Source organism: Culex quinquefasciatus, chromosome 1 (assembly GCF_015732765.1).
Source record: "Culex quinquefasciatus strain JHB chromosome 1, VPISU_Cqui_1.0_pri_paternal, whole genome shotgun sequence".
Classification (NCBI taxonomy): domain Eukaryota; kingdom Metazoa; phylum Arthropoda; class Insecta; order Diptera; family Culicidae; genus Culex; species Culex quinquefasciatus.
Window position 1 is genome coordinate 32,003,075 of NC_051861.1, and position 17,383 is coordinate 32,020,457.

Sequence of the window (17,383 nt, forward strand, 5' to 3'; positions counted from 1 at the left end):
GTACCTAGGGTCCACGGCGCCCTTGGCGAAGCATCAATTTGGCGCCCCTCCAAATTTTTCATCATTTTGATATGTTTACTTAAATTTTCAGCGATTGCTTCAAAGAGTTTTAATAATATAATGGTAATTGATTGAATAAATATAACAGCTAAAAAATCCAACCACAATTTAATTCTTTGAAGAATATTCAAATTAATGTTTTATTATTTTTAAACCATTTCAATCGATTTATATCCTCAATACAGACAGGTTGTAACGAAAAGTTGCTTTAGGATTAATGTTGACTGAAAATAGCAGAGTGTTGTTTTATCGTTTTAAACAGAATTTGATCTGACCTAGCTTAAATTTCATTGTATCAGCATTTTCCTGCATTCCTGAAAAAATAGTTTAACTGATTAGAAAATGGACTCCTTTTCAAACTTGTTTTTGGATGGATTCCTTTTGAAACTATTTTTTTTTTTCAATTTATTTTTATAATTATTTGCTTATATTGGCAATTTGCGGCGAGAAATATTAAGCTAACCTAGGACAGAAAGAGGAGAGACAGAATTGAAGATCGCGACAACAGTTTTTTCAAACCTTTTGTCACATGGAGGATAGATCCAGACAGGGCGCTGGCAGTTATAAGGGGAAAGGAGGTGAAGAGCTAGTTCAACCAAATATTACACTTAGAATGAATGGCCCTTAGCTTCTTCACCTCCTTTCCCCTTATAACTGCCAGCGCCCTGTCTGGATCTATCCTCCATGTGACAAAAGGTTTGAAAAAACTGTTGTCGCGATCTTCAATTCTGTCTCTCCTCTTTCTGTCCTAGGTTAGCTTAATATTTCTCGCCGCAAATTGCCAATATAAGCAAATAATTGACTTCCGGTGATCAAATCAATTTATTTTTGAAAACAATATTTCTCTTCTCTGTGACTGTGTTTTTTGATTGATATAAAATTCCTAAAATTTGTTTTTTGAAAATTCATAGCTTCAAACAAAGGCAATTAGTTTTTACCTTTTTAACACATTGAAATTCTTTGTGTTTATTTTTCGAAATCTAAAGTTTCTTAAAATTTTGTATAAAAACCATTACACTCAAATAGAGGGTGACGAGCGGGAATTCCCGGGAAATCGACCATTTTTGGACCTCTCGATTCCCGGGAAATTTGGTCGAAGCAAAATTATATAAACAAATAAAAAAAAATGAAAATTCGAAATTGTTCAGAACATTGGGTGTTCAAGTTCGAATGAACCAATGCTTCTCTTATCTTCTAATTCAGAAAGTGTAAATTTTAACTTATTAAAAATTCCAATAACTATTATTGGGAAAATTTAAAATAATGTGGACCCCAAAATTAACCTTAAAGCATACTTAGCAGTTAGCCACAAGAAGAAAGTCTAATTTTTGTTTATATTTTTGTTTATTATTTCTAAGAGTATAATTTTCTTATCCTCTTTCAAGCTTAGCAATTCTTATAATCCATTTTTTTTATTCTTATTATTTTAATTTCGCTGTATCAAGGTAATTTCCTTTTTTGATGTCATGGAGTAATTTTGTGTTTCGCTTAAACCTCAATATTAAATTATATCTTATAAAAAAAACTCTGGAAATCTTTGTAAAGTCCGCCAAATGTGAACATTCGGATTTTCCAGATCACTATTTCTTCAATGCATATTTACAGTTTTAAAAAAGAAAAAAAATATTAAAATTGTTGTTTTGAGTCGCTATTTATTATATTGTAAAAATCCCGATAATGGGAAATTATATATTAGCTATTTTGTTATTTCACAAAAATCTAATAACAAGTTCATACAACAAGTTGTATTGCAGATTCAGAAAAAAAAATCAAGAAGTAGATCATAGTTCCCAAAAATAATGAGGCTACTAATTAACGTTTCATTAAATAAGCATGAATAATTCGTAACTGAATTCATTAAATAGAAACACATTTATAACTTTTCTTTATACATTACTGGCACTATTGGCATAGTTATAAACACTACCGGGTCCCGGGAATTCCCGGGTAATTTCCAAATTCAACTCTCGATTCCCGGGAAATTGAAAATCTCGAGAATAGTCACCCTCTACACACAAAGCTTTTAGAACCGTTTGTGTAAATGTAAAAATTCAGGCGAAATTACACTGGATAGCCCAACACATGGAATCCATGAAATAAAAAAAAATGTATGTGAAAGATAAGCAACTTTATCCATTCCATTAAAACATAACAAAACAAAAATTTTCAAGGAAAATGTTACTAACATTCTTCAAATTATTGACTCTAGAAGCAAAATTAAGTGGAACTTTGTGTTTTCCCAAAAAATATTGCTGTTTTTGGAGTTGGAATTTTGCTTTGGTTTAAAATCTAATGGGTCCGCGATAATGGTGTTTCTGCAAATCAAAATTATACAAGAAATTGTATAATATTTTATTTTACGACTAAAAAGTTGGTGGGCATGCCAATCCATGGAACTTTGTCGAAGACACCCAAATTTTACTTTTTCACTCTTGCTACAAGCAATTGAATATAAGCAGCAGAATATAATATATTCAGAGCAATTTATGTGCTCTTAAAAAACCACCATTTTTATGTTGAAAAAAAAATATTTTGCTAGAAATTTAACAAAAGTCAAAGCATTTTTTGTGTTATAAATATTCGATTTAAACACTTCAGTATTTCGAAAACGTAGGCCAATCTCAACGCACATGTTTGCATTTAAAACGATAAAAATATCTCAAATGCCATTTTCTTTATACTTGAAATATCTTATTCTTTTTATTTCAGAGTTTCAATAGAAATGTGTTAATTTCAATTAAATAGCTGATTATATAAAAAAATACATCAAAACATAAAAAAGCTTGATGGTTCCTGATGCTGGAACAAATGGTGAAATTTAAATTGAATTTTATATACTGTAGTTGGAATATAAAATCTCTAGCTATTTCAAAGAATTGTTATAAAACCCTGAAATTTTTGCCACTTGAGCGCCCCCTTTGATAAATGAATTGAGAGAATTTAATTTTAAATTTAATTCTGGTACAATTATTGAAATAGTTGATTTTGGCGCCCCAAGTGTTATAAGTAATATTTGTAATATTCCGACCAAGATTATCGAGTTATTTTGTAGTCCTACTTTAAAATTTGGCGCCCCTTTTGTTCTGAATACCTTTCTAGGATTTTATAATAACATGACAAATTTGTACAATCATCGTTTTCGGCGCCCCCCAAGGGCTGGCGCCCTTGGCGGTCGCCAACTGCGCCAACCCCTAGGTACGGCGCTGGTCGTATGGAATAAATACATAAATTTTGTTCTCAAACTATTTTTTGCCGGTTTTTTTTTATCTTTTGCATATATTTGCGAGATGATTTCAATTATTACGTAAATTTTTCCACATTTTACATTTATTAGATCAATAAAACAAAGTTCTACTTGACGATACTATTCAACCAAACGTACTAAACTAAACTAAAAATCTTAAAATCTTCAGTTACCTTGAAATTAAAGTAAAAAAAAACTTTAAAATAGCTTTCACTGAACACCACAGTGCTGATATGCCAACATTAGGTGCTTAACGGAATTAAATGATGTTCCCCTAGTTGTCCCCTGAGATTAAATTAAAAAAAGAAAAAAAAAACCTTGTAATTTTTTTTATTTTTGTTATTTATGTTCGATGCGCATACGACATTTTCAAAAACAACGCGCCAAAAATTTGGTTCAATTTTGGTTCGATTTTGGTTCGATTTTGACTTCACTCGCCGTGACGTAGCCGTGTTCTTCACCGTCTCTGGCTTGCTTCCGCTGCCGCTGCTGCCCATTTGAAATTTTTCTTGACCGATTCCTTCCAAAGTGCATACACCGCTTTTACTGTGATGTTTTTTTAAATTTAATTAAATATTTCTTTATTGAACTTTCTTATAATAATTACATTTCTTTTACATGCTAAGTGGTATGGCCTAATGCTCTTCATCTTTGTTGTATTTTTATTAACTGTTCACATTTATTTTATTTACTTCAAATTGTTTTACATAATTGCATTGAATCGAATACATTTGGGTAAAAAAGAAAAAAAATCACTTTAACAAATAATCCTAACTTAAAACTAACAAAAAATAAATTCATTGAAATATTCAAATCACTAGAACGAGTAAACTACGAACTGTATTTTAAGATAAATGCTCCAAGCGTTCTTACTTGATCCTGGCGAGTTTTGCAACCAAAAGTTCTTGTGGTGAAAACTACTGCCTTCCCCCGTTGATGTTGGTTGGTTTTCCCTCGGTTGCTGACTGAAGCCAGGAGGTGTTGTGTTCTCTGCAACTTTTTGCCGCTGATTCAACGGCAATGGCTGCAGATTTGGAACCACTCGAACAGATCCCGCTCCAGGTGACGCCAAAGCAGGAAAATCCACGTCCGTGAATGCTGGTGGTATTTTGCGACGATTTGGGTGGTGCCTCGTCGTCGCTTGCTGCCGAATTTTTACAAACTCAGCACGTTCTGGGCAGCTTCGATTCTTGGTCGAATGGTCGCCGCCGCAATTGAAGCATTTGGCTTCGATGTTCTCGTTGATTGTTTCGCAAGCTTGAGTTTTGTGCTCACCTCCGTAGGTTGCACAATGACTCTTGATGAAACAGTTCCTTCCACCATGTCCAAACTGCAAACAGTTCGAACACTGTGTCACGTCACGGTGCACTGGACGATAACGTTCCCAAGTCACGATGATGTTGAACTGCTTTCAGCTCAGACGGCGTAGTCGATCCTCTCTCGAGATGAACCAGGTACAGTTGATCACGATACTTGATGTCCTTGTTGTGTCTCGTCATGTTGAAGACTTCGATCACGTTCAACTTAAGAGTTTTGAGCTCTTCTTTCAGCACACTCACATCCATGTCGTACAGGCCTCGGAGGACCTGCTTCATGGGTCGTTTACCTTGATCTTCATGGCTGTAGTATTCAATCTTTGTGTTGTTCAGGAAATCCCGGACGTAGTTGTAATCTTTTCTGGTAGGTAGCAGAATTTTGAGTCCATCAGCACACAAGCTAATGGAAGCTCGTAAGGCACCAGATTTGATAAACCCGGTCAGCCACTTTCGCACCGAATCCGATGACGATGTTTTCACAAAAATGGGTGGCAACTTTTCCCGTCGTTCAAATTCTTCCTTCTCGCTCACGTCCACAGGGAGGGTAGCGAACTGGTTTCCAGACGAATTTTGAGCGTCCTTGCTCAAACTGCCTGGCTTTGCAGGTAGCGCTTCGGCATTCTTTAGCTTCTTTAAATCTGCCGATCCTGCTGGTGAGGACCGCCTCTTTTTCTTGCCGTGAGGCATTTTTGCACTTTTCAAGCACTTTTCAGGAGCTAATATCCAGGAGTACCTCACTGAATGGTGGTCCACAAGGGAAATTACTGTGATGTTGATAGCAGAGATTTCTGGTATTTTCTCGAAGTCGTTGGAAACAGTTGGAGACGGGCCAGAAACTGGTGAAATTCAATTTAAGTTGAATTTAACTACTTTAAATTTTTAAGGTAAAATTACTCAAAAGAGGTAAAATTACATCAACTTTCTGAGAATTAAACGTGAATTTGAGTTTTAGATTCTTTGTGTGTTATGCAAATTGATAATTTGACCACAGTCACAGTGTTTTTGATTTTCTTAGTTAAATTTGGATCTTTTAATAGGTAGGTTTATACAAATGATAAATGTTAATTCCTTTTAAATAGATTTCAAGAATTTTATCGGAAATCACAAGCTATCGATTCTCAAGGATTAGTGTTTATTTTTTTATTTTTTTTTCATATATTTTTTATTTTTTTAGAGTTTTGATGTTTGATATAAAAATCATACAAATCAATATATAAGAATTTATTTTTGGAAGACAACAATTCATATGTTTCAAGTGCAATGCAGACTCACTCTAGTCAGTATATAACCAACGATTGACTGAGTCAGGGAAAAATTTGGCAGGAAATGATAAAGTCGTGACCACAGTCATTGCGCCTCCATTCAATTCAAAACGCATCTTATCTCATCTGAAACCAATCAGCTTTAATACCATCCTTTGTAGATGTCTAGACACGGAAAGAATTTATGCCGATTTTGATGCGTGTAGAAAGATTGTTTCGTTCCGGTTTTAGGTCAGAAATCATCATGATTTTTAACGATTTGCATTGTCAATTTTCTTAGAAATAATTTTGATATAAAATATCACGTACGAATAAACTGGCTAATTCCTGACATCTAACTTCTAATCGTTACAGAACCGCAACCAACAGCTGCTGTCGACGACATCGTGCAGAGATACAGGTCCTCAGTTCCAGCATACCTATCCGGCAATCGGTATCACCATGACGTACCTGATAGTACGTATCGATCTCGCAGAAGACAAAGTGTGGTGCGGTACTTTTTTGGCGGGCTGAATTGCTGCTCTATAAATGGTTTCCGCGAACAAGAGCTGACGATTAGTACCGCGGGACCCATCAGTCCAGGAGGAGTTCGTAGCGTTTTGTGGTGACCCGATAAGGATAAGTTGTTCAGGTATTTGGGGGCACTTCGAAATGGTGATTTGTCATTTTCAAGTGTGTTGTGTGATCACGTGTTGGTTGGGAAAAGTGAAACTTAAGCTGACAGGAAATTTGATGCTATGGAAAATGCGGATAATTTTTTCTAGAAATTTTCAGTGAAAAGGGAAGAATTGTAAAACAGTGCAGTGAATTAAAACGGATCAATAATAACTGGGTTAACTGAACATTAATACTTAAAAAAATGAAATTTTCACGGGGACCAGGACCATGATCCCAGCAAATTTCACAAAAATTACACGGAACGTGAAAAATGTAAAAATATTTTCTCGGCTTTAATGTGAAGACTTCCATAATTGCCATGATTTTTCGTTCAAAGAAATAAATTTTGCGTCGCTATCAATATTGTGACAAAATTCCTTCTACAAGTTGTTTAGAATAGTGCCCTACACATGTTGATTCCTTTTGGTAACGATTATCCCATTCCTTGCAAAGTTATGGACGTCAATGATTGTACCACAAAATTATATAAATTTTGAAACACATTTGATTTAGACCAAACATTCTTTCAGTGGCTTCAGGAAGGCAACAACCGGCTGATTCATTTTGATGCAGAAATTGTTTAATTTGAATTCAATATAGAGCATAGAGTGATGATCAATTTTCTTAGAAAATGTTCAACGGCTTCACCTTAACATGACTTAAAATAACAGTTAGAGGTTCCAGAGTATATTTGTAAAACTGCATTTTTGGCCAGGCAAAAAAATAAATGGTCTGTTGTATGAAATTAGAAAAACAATGCCAGAAAAGTTTACCCCTGAAACTAAATCGTAAAAATTTAAAACTGATACGAATGCGTCTCATCTTTTATAAAACATTGCCAAAAAACTTATTTATTTTGAAAAAAAAAAAAAACAGAAAACGAACGAGCTTCTATTTTTTTTTAAATTAAAAAAAAAAATAATTTTGCTGAAAAATACGTCTTTTGGAATTTTGAAAACGCCATTAATGGAGCACCCGCAGTCGAGCAGTTTCTGACAGTTCGCTCCATAAGAAATACATTGTAGAAAAAAGCAAAAACTGCTCGAATGGAAATGCTCCATTGGGACGTCCAATTTTACACAAAAGTCCTGTTGCCACCAAATTTCTATCTCCTCACAGTTCCGAGCTACAAATCACTGAAAACGTGTCAAAGTACAAATTCAGAAAATTGTAAGGGGCCGTACCACCCCACCGTTACGAGATATCGAAAAATGATCCTCGGATACATGATCAAGGACCAAAATTATGCCTCAAAGCAAAGGGATCGGGGCAACTTTTTTCTGACTCCGTGTGAGTTAGTGGAGAATGTCCCAATAATAAAGCAAACGTTGCATTTATTTGTTTTGAAATTTATTTTTTACTGTCTAATACGTTTCCAGTTCACCTTTAAATTACAAATACTGTGATGAAACTCAATTTTACTCAAACTTGCATCCAACACGTAACAATATCCTTAAGAAATGTTGCGGTTGAGAAAACGTTTTACGAACTGTAGACTAACAGAGAGGAAGCACTTTCTGGGATCCATTCGCATTCATCTTCCTTTCTATGTTGGGGAACGTGCAAAAACCTTGAAGGCCACGTGGTTTTTTTTTCAAGTTTTTTCCATACCAAATTTCAACTGCGTGGTATTTTGTTTTTTTATGAATTTAATTCATAAAATAGTGAATTAAAATTCATGAATTTTTTTAACGATCGCTTATGAATTTGTGTGGATGAAATTATGAATATCGTTATTTATGATTTCATGAATGGTTTTCATAAATTCATGACAAATATTTATGTTTTTTTTCGAATTTGTATGCATGAATTAGCTTCTAGTTTATATCACACTGATTTCTACTGTAGTCCCGTGTGGATCAGTTGGCTTGTGAACTGAACAAATAATCCGCTAAGTGAGCAAGTTTGATCTTAAGTGTCGTTCAATTAGAAGTATTGCTGTTTTTCTTGAAGGTTTCGTCTAAGTAGCATGACTTGTGCAAGTCCATAAATTCCCAGGCTCTTCAAACTTTCATCGATAACGATCAACTCGGCATTTAGACAAATCAAACACATGTTGCGCCGTTAGCCAATCGGTGATTAGCTTCAATGGGATTCGATGAGCTTATCACTGATCGACTTAAGTCGATGGCCCTTTAAAAAAACTGGTGTCAAGTTTAGACGATATGAATGGCCCGTTTCAGCTACGTTTGCGAATGTCATGTCTCTATTCTGCCAACCATTATTTATTGCTGCCAAAGTGTGATAACAAGTGAAGAGTAAGCTATTAGACGGACAAGCGTCCGCCAATCAATCATATTCCTACGTAAAGCCGTTATCACTGGTTTTGGATGATGACTTGTTTAACGGTCGAAGTGCTACGAATTTGGCAATTTAGGACTTATATAACGCTTATCTTTCTATGGTTAGTTGTTAAAAGGTAGTGGAATTCCCAAATTTGTGCAATTATTTCATTAACTTTTGCAGTCTTTTTTTGCAATTTTTTTTCGTTTTCTATGTTGCTCTCTCTCAGCTGATGAGAATCAGGGCGGTTAGTCGGTTAGTTTTTACAACGATTTCAACTCCGACTCCATCAGCTCGAGTTATTGGCGACTCTTACTCTCACAAAGACTCGAGTCCAACAGCAACAATTATACAAAGTCAATAGTAGCCTTCTGCGATTTCGACTCTGAAAATTTAACGACTCCGACAAGTGGCCGAGTACGACTCCAACTCCCGGTTTTAAGTATTCGACTCTTGATTCGACCCTTCCGGTTCCGACTCTGACTCCACAGACACCCCAACAATGTACGCAAGAGACTTATTGATAATCCCTCTCCTTCCCCAACAGCATGGCCAGCGCACTGTTATGCCTGGTCCTGGCCGTAACCGGTGCCCTAGCGGGTCCGCTGGACCTGCTGCCGGAGCGGGTCTCCGACGAGATCGCCCCCCGCGCCGAGCTGGTCGACTACCGGCTGGGCGATAACTTCTGGCCGTCGCACTACGACATCGAACTCACGCCGTACTTCGCAGACGAAGGCACCCACAAGGCGTTCACGTTCGACGGCAAGGCCGTCGTTACGTTCCAAACGGCGATCGCCGGGTTGACGAGCATCAAGCTGCACGCCGCCAAGCTGACCATCGCTTCGGTGTTCCTGAAGCAAGGAGTTGCGGACGTTCCCGTTCAGATTGGAGCCTGGGACGAGGAGACGCAAATCATGACATTGACCGTTGGTCAGGCGCTAACGCAGAATGTCGACTATCAGCTGATCTTCAACTACGTTGGTCTACTGGACGATGACATGCATGGGTTCTACCGCAGCTACTACAACGTTGCCGGAAAGCCGGTGTGGATGGCATCAACCCAGTTTCAGCCGACCCATGCGAGACGTGCATTCCCGTGCTTTGATGAACCCAGGTTCAAGGCTACGTTCCAGGTGACCATTGTTCGTCTGAATGGTCACAGGACGTTCTCAAACACTCCAATTCTGTTGAGCACTGATGTTGGGTAAGTTTTAGTCGGTTCATAATTGAGGATCAAGTCTAAATTCTAATTTATCTGACAGTGGTGGCCGAACCATGGATCAATTCGGGAAGACCCCGGTTATGTCGACGTACCTGTTGGCATTCATCGTGGCCGATTACATCGTGAATGAGAAAGAAGGTATGGGTATCCTGGCCAGACCTGAAGCTCGCAACCAGACCGATTACAGTCTGCAAGCCGGTATCGACATTCTGAAAGCGATCGAGACTTGGCTCGATTACCCGTACAATAGCGTTCCCGAAATGTCTCGGATGTACATGGCTGCGGTGCCGGACTTTTCGGCTGGAGCTATGGAGAACTGGGGTTTGCTGACGTACCGTGAGACCAACATCCTGTACCGTAGTGACGACTCGACCAGCTTGCAGCAGCAACGTATCGCCGCCGTCATTGCCCACGAGATTGCGCACATGTGGTTCGGAGATCTGGTCACGTGCCAGTGGTGGGATGTGACGTGGCTGAACGAAGGCTTTGCCCGGTACTTCCAGTTCTTCGGAACGGCTTTTGTGGAGCAGAACTGGGGCTTGGAGCATCAGTTTGTCGTTGAACAGCTTCAGGGTGTCTTCCAGATGGACAGTCTCGAGTCGACTCATCCAATGACCTCCGACGTCTACACCCAATCCCAAGTCAGCAACATCTTTGACAGCATCTCGTACAACAAGGGAGCTGTCACGTTAAGAATGGTGGAGCATATTATGACCACGGAGAAGTTCCGTGAAGCGCTTCGAGCTTACCTCAAAAAGCAGGAATTTAAAACAAGTCGACCGGAAGACCTTTTCGAATCCTTGGAAGCGATTTATCCATCCATTACCAATTTCATGAAACCTTGGACGACTCAAGCCGGCTACCCTCTAATCACGGTCACCGGAAGCAACGACGGGTTCTCTCTAACCCAGCAGCGATTCCTGCTGAACAACATGGCCCACAGTGACAAGACGCTGTGGCCAGTTCCGGTCACGTACGCTACCAAAGCCGCCGACTTTACCAACACCAAGCCGGGTGCCATCATGACTGGGGAGACGCACAAGATCACGCTCGCCAACCCCAGTGAGCTGCCTTACTTTATCCTGAATAACCAGCAGGTCGGCTATTACCGGGTCAACTACGACGCGGACAACTGGGCCAAGATCAGCGCTGCGCTACGATCGGAGAACTTTGGCGGAATCCATGTGCTGAACCGTGCCCAGATCGTGGACGACCTGCTGAACCTGGCTCGCGCTGGTGTTGTCAAGTATGACGTCGCGCTGGAAGTTCTGGAATATTTGAAGGACGAAACTGAGTACGCCCCGTGGTTGGCGGCTGTCAATGGACTGACGGTGCTGTCGCGCCGAATTCACGCCGAAGATGACGAGATGTTTGCGGTAAGTCGTCAGCTGTTAGTTTATTGTAATTTTCTAATATGTGTTATAATCATTCTCAGAAATACATCGTGAACCTGTTCAGCAAGGCATACGAACTGGTCAAGTTCGAGGCTCCGGCCGCCAACGAGGATCGTATGCGCACCTACCTGCGCATCAACGTGCTCCAGTGGGCTTGCAACTACGGTCACGCCGACTGCAAGAAGGCCGCCGTCGATGAGTTCAACCGGTACTACGAGGATCCCAGCGTTAAGGTTCACCCGGACCTGCGCCAGGTCGTCTACTGCGAGGGTATTCGCCAGGGCACGGACAAGCACTTTGAGTTCCTGTGGAAGCAGTACCTGACTACGAATATGGCTACCGAGCAGATTCTGATCCTGCAGGGTATTGGTTGCGCCCAGGATCGAGAGTTGGTGTTCGTAAGTAACTTTTTGGGTTATTCCGGATTATTGCTGTTAAGCCTCATTCCTTCCAGACCGTCATGGACGCGATCACCTCGGACGACATCCGCCCTCAGGACAAGAGCGCTGCGTTCACCTACCTGTTGAACAACCCTTACACCTACGACCACCTCTCGGAATATCTGCGAACGTACTACGTGCGATGGGTCAATGCGTAAGTTCAGCCAGCTTAAAACCCCAATCTAAACTAACCATCCATTTTCCCGCCAGTCACGGATCCTACATGACGGTGGCGTCCGCGCTGAACAACCTGCTGGCCCGCGTCAAGACCGACGAGCAGATGTGGCGCATCCGGTCGTTCGCGGCCCGCAACGAGGAGGTCTTTGGGGCGGCGGCATCCGCGTCGATCGCGCGTGGCGTCGAGGACTACACCAAAAACCAGGAGTTTACCGCGAAGTATCGCGCGGTGATCGGAGGCTTCCTGGAGGCCAAGCTGAAGGACCAGCCGGATGGTGCGTCCGCGATGGCGGTTAGCGTCGTCACGACGCTGGTGGCGTTCGCCGTGGCCATGCTGCGATGAGGGGGCGTGAAGTTTTTTTTTTTTTGAGTTAGATTCTAGTCGTGTATGTGTGTGTGGTAGGAATCGTAAAGTTAATAAATTGCTGCAAAAAATATAAAAAGGCATTCTATTCCAAACAACACGTTTCGGAGATGCAGTCAATTGGGCGGTCACTTTTATTTGTTATTTGTTATTTGTTATTTGTTATTTGTTATTTGTTATTTGTTATTTGTTATTTGTTATTTGTTATTTGTTATTTGTTATTTGTTATTTGTTATTTGTTATTTGTTATTTGTTATTTGTTATTTGTTATTTGTTATTTGTTATTTGTTATTTGTTATTTGTTATTTGTTATTTGTTATTTGTTATTTGTTATTTGTTATTTGTTATTTGTTATTTGTTATTTGTTATTTGTTATTTGTTATTTGTTATTTGTTATTTGTTATTTGTTATTTGTTATTTGTTATTTGTTATTTGTTATTTGTTATTTGTTATTTGTTATTTGTTATTTGTTATTTGTTATTTGTTATTTGTTATTTGTTATTTGTTATTTGTTATTTGTTATTTGTTATTTGTTATTTGTTATTTGTTATTTGTTATTTGTTATTTGTTATTTGTTATTTGTTATTTGTTATTTGTTATTTGTTATTTGTTATTTGTTATTTGTTATTTGTTATTTGTTATTTGTTATTTGTTATTCTTTCACGTCTATTTTAATTGAGTAGCCATGAATTCCAAAATAAATGCAGCCTGTTTTAGATAAAATTTAATCGTTTATTTTGGCATAAAGGTGTCTTAAGTACAATTAGTTTATAATTTCTTAAATCAAGCTCATTCTGTGTTGTATCTTTGTATGTTTTAATCATTGGTATGGAATCGAGACAGTTTCTGGGGGGAGCCTAGCTTAACATTTTGTTCGAAAAAGCTTTACAATTTAACAGCTTTTTGAGATTCAGACTCGCGATGAAGTAATGAGAAATATACGGTTTACACATTTGTTTCGAAATCTTATTTACAGTCTTGGTATTAGTTTAGACTTAGTAATGTTGCTAAAACAAATAATCTAAAAATAACTGTTCCTCCAGACAGCTCTGATCGACCCATCTTATACTGATAAATAATGATGCGTTCAACATGAACAACCAAAGGTGCGACGACCACATAGGCTAGGCTTTTATAAATCGTCCGGATCGTACCGGATTCCATCCAACCACTGCACGATGGTGGCGGCGTTTTCCTCCATCCACGCGATGTTTGCTTCGGCCCGTTCGATAGCTTGCTGAATTGTTCGGCCAGTGTCCTTGAGGTGCGTTTGGGCAAACTCTTTCAGCTGGATTTGGGGACGATTTTTAGGTTAGGTTAGGTCTGCTAACTTGTCCACGATCACTTACCTCATCCAGCTCGTAGCGGCTGTTCAAGCGCTTTGTTGAATACTTGAGGATCATGTTTAGGTTCGACATTGAAGTTCCGAGACTGAAATTGGAGGATTTTGTAGAATTGATCTCAAAATGCTTCTTAGTTCAAACTCACTAGTCCTTCATCTTCTGCCAGTTGTTCCTGATGAAGCTGAACGCGATCGGTTGGCCGATCACGTTGTTCGACACGGCCAGAAACACCCGGAACACGTCCTGCTTGCGGATGCCGTGCACGTCCGTCATCGAGTACTCCAGGAAGCGGGTCAGAATCCAGGTTTCCCGCGAACAACCCAGCGCGGACAAGATAGTTTCCTTCTCGCTCGGGATTGTCGTCTTCTGGAAGCGCTCCCACGCAAAGTCCCATTCGAGCTGGTCGCCGTACTTGATCGCGGTGCAGTACACGATATTCTTGAGGTTCGGCGAAACGCTGGAAGGATTGTTGGGGTTAGGTTTTGGCGAAACTTGTAACATTAGTAAACTTCTTACGGATTGTTGATGTCCGGGTTGGGCTCATGCATCCACTCGTAGAACTTCTGGACGCACTTGTTGACACATTCCTTGTAACCGAGGTGGCAAGCTGCCGTCAGGACATCCACCCGTTTGTACACCGTCAGCAGTGGACTGTCTTTGTGATCCTCGAAGCCTACCTTGGCGTAGATCGGCTTCAGAAGGTGCAGCGAGTATTTCTGAAATGACTCAACCTTGAAAATACCCCAATTTGGTGGCACGATCATTCCCCTTCAAAATACCTTGAATTTATCGTAGTTGCTTGTCTTGAGCAGCATCGAGTCGATAAAGTTGAGCGCCCCGATGCCGGCCTTCCACGGAACGTACTCGGTTTCGTGCACCAGATAGCGGGTCACGTTCAGCGCCACACTATAGTTGAGATGACCTCCGCGGGCCAGATTCAACGCATCGTCGATCAGCTGTGCCCGGTTGGAGGGTGCGATCGAGGTGAATTTTCGCTTGTCCAGCAGGTGGGCCACGATCAGTGCCCAGTTTCGTTGGTCATAGTTGACGCGGTAGTATCCTGGAAGGAAGATTATGGATCAGATGATCTTTAGGGTCTTCACACATTGTTAGACTACCTGTTTGCTGAACATTCACGATCACCCAATCGTGCTGCGGAATGTCCATGTCGTGCAGTGTAAGCTTCTCCTCTGCCCTCATCCAGATGCTAGGCTTCGTGCTGTTAAAGTCACTCTCACCAAGCGTCGTAAAAGTAATCGGAATCCACCACAAAGGCTTCTCAACGCTGGTTTCGTTACCCCGGGTCGAGTTGCTACCGGACGGCTCAATAAAGATAAACCTCTCCTGAGCAAACTCCAGCTTGTTGTGCTCGTAGTCCCGCGTTACGATCACCACGGGAAAGCCCGTCTGTAGTGTCCACGTGTCCATGATGTCCTTCACGGCAAGTGTATCGTCGAAGACTCCCTTGCTGCGAGCCTCCGCCGTAAGGAATCGCCACAGGTCGTCCTGATCTGCGCTTTGGTACTTTCTAAAAAAATACATACATCAAATCTAAATTATGTCCAACGGAAAACTGTCAAAACTTACTTCTCATTAAGGTAGTTGGTCAGCCCTCCCTTGAACACCTCAGCCGTTAAGAAGTGGTCCATCATACGAATAATTGCAGCTCCCTTTCCGTAAGAAATCTTGTCAAAAATCTCGTTGATCTCCTCCGGATTGTGCACCTCCACAGAGATCTGATGCGACGAAGACAACGCATCTAGCGAGAACACGTTGTGAAGCTCATTCACCACAAACTGTTCCATCGACTTCCAGGCCGGTTCCACCGCGTCTACCCCAAGATACTCCATGTAGCTAGCGAAGCCCTCGTTAAGCCACAAATCCGTCCACCACGTCGGAGTTACCAAATTCCCAAACCACTGGTGAGCCAGCTCGTGCGCCACCACCGTTACGACCCGCTGCTTGTTGCTGTTCGCCGAGACGTTCTCCTCGTACAGCATGGCCGTCTCCCGGTACGTAATCAGGCCCCAGTTCTCCATCGCACCGGCGCTAAAGTCCGGCAGCGCAATCATGTCCATCTTGGGCAGCGGATACTTGATGTCGAAGAACCGCTCCAGGTAGGCCAGGATTTTTGGACCAACCTCGAGGGCATACCGGGCCGACGTCAGCGCATCCGACCGAGCCCACACGGCAAAGTTGCCGGACGTAAGGTTGACAAAGTCACAGACGACGAACGCCACCAGGTACGTGGACATTGGGACGGACTGTTCGTACTCGTCCCAAACGTAGTCCGGTAAATCAAGGTCACTAAAATCAGTCAAAATTTACAATTCATAACCCTTCCGGAAGATATATCAAACTCACCTGGCGTCGTAGGACTTTGTCCGCGGCATGTTGGACAGCGACATCAAGCCACGTGGTCGGGCCAGGTTGATTGTGAATCGTGCCTTGAGGGCCGGTTCGTCGAAGCAGGGGAAGGCGCGGCGAGCGTCCGTGGGCTGGAACTGGGTGGTGGCGAGCCATCTGCGAATTATGAATGATGAACGTATTTTTATTAGTTGAACTTTTTTTTGATAGCAAAATTTTATGTAAACCAATTTCAACCCTTTTAATATTTGCGGTAAATTTTAAACGTTAGGTCATTTAATTGAAGAAAAACTATGTGTTAAATTTATGGTTGAATTGAAAACTTTTTTATCTTGTGATTATTAATTTAAACTTTCAAATTATTTATAGCAACATCCTGAGTAGGGGAAATATACCATTTCCGATCAAACACCTATCTTCGCCATATGGAGAGTTTGATGCTCGATTAAAGCTCCAAAATACTATTTAGGCTATAAACTTACCAGCAACGGCACTGCCTCGAGTAAGCAAGCAAATTTATGCCATTTACTGTCCAAAAAGATCAAATTTAATGCACTTTTGATCATAATTTGTATTTTGCGAGACCATTTTTCATCATTTTGGTGGCACACGCATCCACACACAAGATCAGAGGTTAACTGCTTAACGAAAGTCGCCATCAATATCTTTTCACTTGCGCTAACGATTTCAAAGCGCTTAAGATATAAAATTGCTTCCAACTACCGGCAACATGTTCTTTTGACCATTAGTTAGTCACTCACTTGAAAAATAATCCCGAAACATGTAAATAATTAGCAAGCGCCATCCAAAAACCAAACGCGCTAAATCTTTTGACGTTTCAATTTTGACTACCCATTCCAATCGAAGGCTGAAGAAAACCGAGCGAGAATCGAAGGCAAATAAAGAACAAAGGGTGGCCACCAACACCACCAGCAGCGCCTGTTGGAGTGAGCCAGTGATGCCAGGACATTTTCTCTATAAATGCTACTTTTCGTGAGTGTTCGCTTAAAATTTCATTAATTTTGGCAGCACGAAGCAGACCCAAAAAAGCGCTGGAAGAAAAAAAGAACTAAGCTGAAAATAGAAAAATGGGCGTGGCCCAATGCACTCGGCTGATTAGAATGCATTTGGGAAATATTTTTTTTTAAATGCTTGTAAAAGGAATAGCATAACTTTTAATAAAAGTGAAAATAAACAGAAATGTTCACAAAAAGTTGCTCTACTCGTTGGTGTACTTGGTTTTAGTAATTTTCA

General features: G+C 40.6%; 2 protein-coding genes across 2 annotated transcripts in view; one reads left to right on the plus strand and one right to left on the minus strand.

The window, feature by feature from the left end:
• The window catches only part of LOC6044857, a 67,920-nt gene that overhangs the window by 11,931 nt on the left and 38,606 nt on the right, over window positions 1-17,383 (minus strand). The window contains exons 3-14 of the mRNA XM_038262095.1: window positions 16,127-16,285; window positions 15,350-16,069; window positions 14,881-15,290; window positions 14,542-14,822; window positions 14,279-14,478; window positions 13,908-14,219; window positions 13,769-13,850; window positions 13,553-13,707; window positions 12,269-12,389; window positions 11,567-11,794; window positions 10,290-10,576; window positions 9,534-9,673 (exon numbers count right to left, since the gene is read on the minus strand). Coding sequence (XP_038118023.1) covers window positions 9,534-9,673; window positions 10,290-10,576; window positions 11,567-11,794; window positions 12,269-12,389; window positions 13,553-13,707; window positions 13,769-13,850; window positions 13,908-14,219; window positions 14,279-14,478; window positions 14,542-14,822; window positions 14,881-15,290; window positions 15,350-16,069; window positions 16,127-16,285 — 3,095 coding nt within the window. The remainder of the gene's footprint in view (window positions 1-9,533; window positions 9,674-10,289; window positions 10,577-11,566; window positions 11,795-12,268; window positions 12,390-13,552; window positions 13,708-13,768; window positions 13,851-13,907; window positions 14,220-14,278; window positions 14,479-14,541; window positions 14,823-14,880; window positions 15,291-15,349; window positions 16,070-16,126; window positions 16,286-17,383) is intronic.
• Window positions 6,381-12,490, plus strand: LOC6044859 (membrane alanyl aminopeptidase). Its single transcript, XM_038248696.1, has 6 exons — window positions 6,381-6,513; window positions 9,370-10,026; window positions 10,085-11,420; window positions 11,480-11,836; window positions 11,893-12,032; window positions 12,089-12,490. The coding sequence occupies exons 2-6, from the start codon at window positions 9,371-9,373 to the stop codon at window positions 12,396-12,398; spliced, it is 2,799 nt and encodes a 932-aa protein (XP_038104624.1). The 5' UTR covers window positions 6,381-6,513; window position 9,370; the 3' UTR covers window positions 12,399-12,490.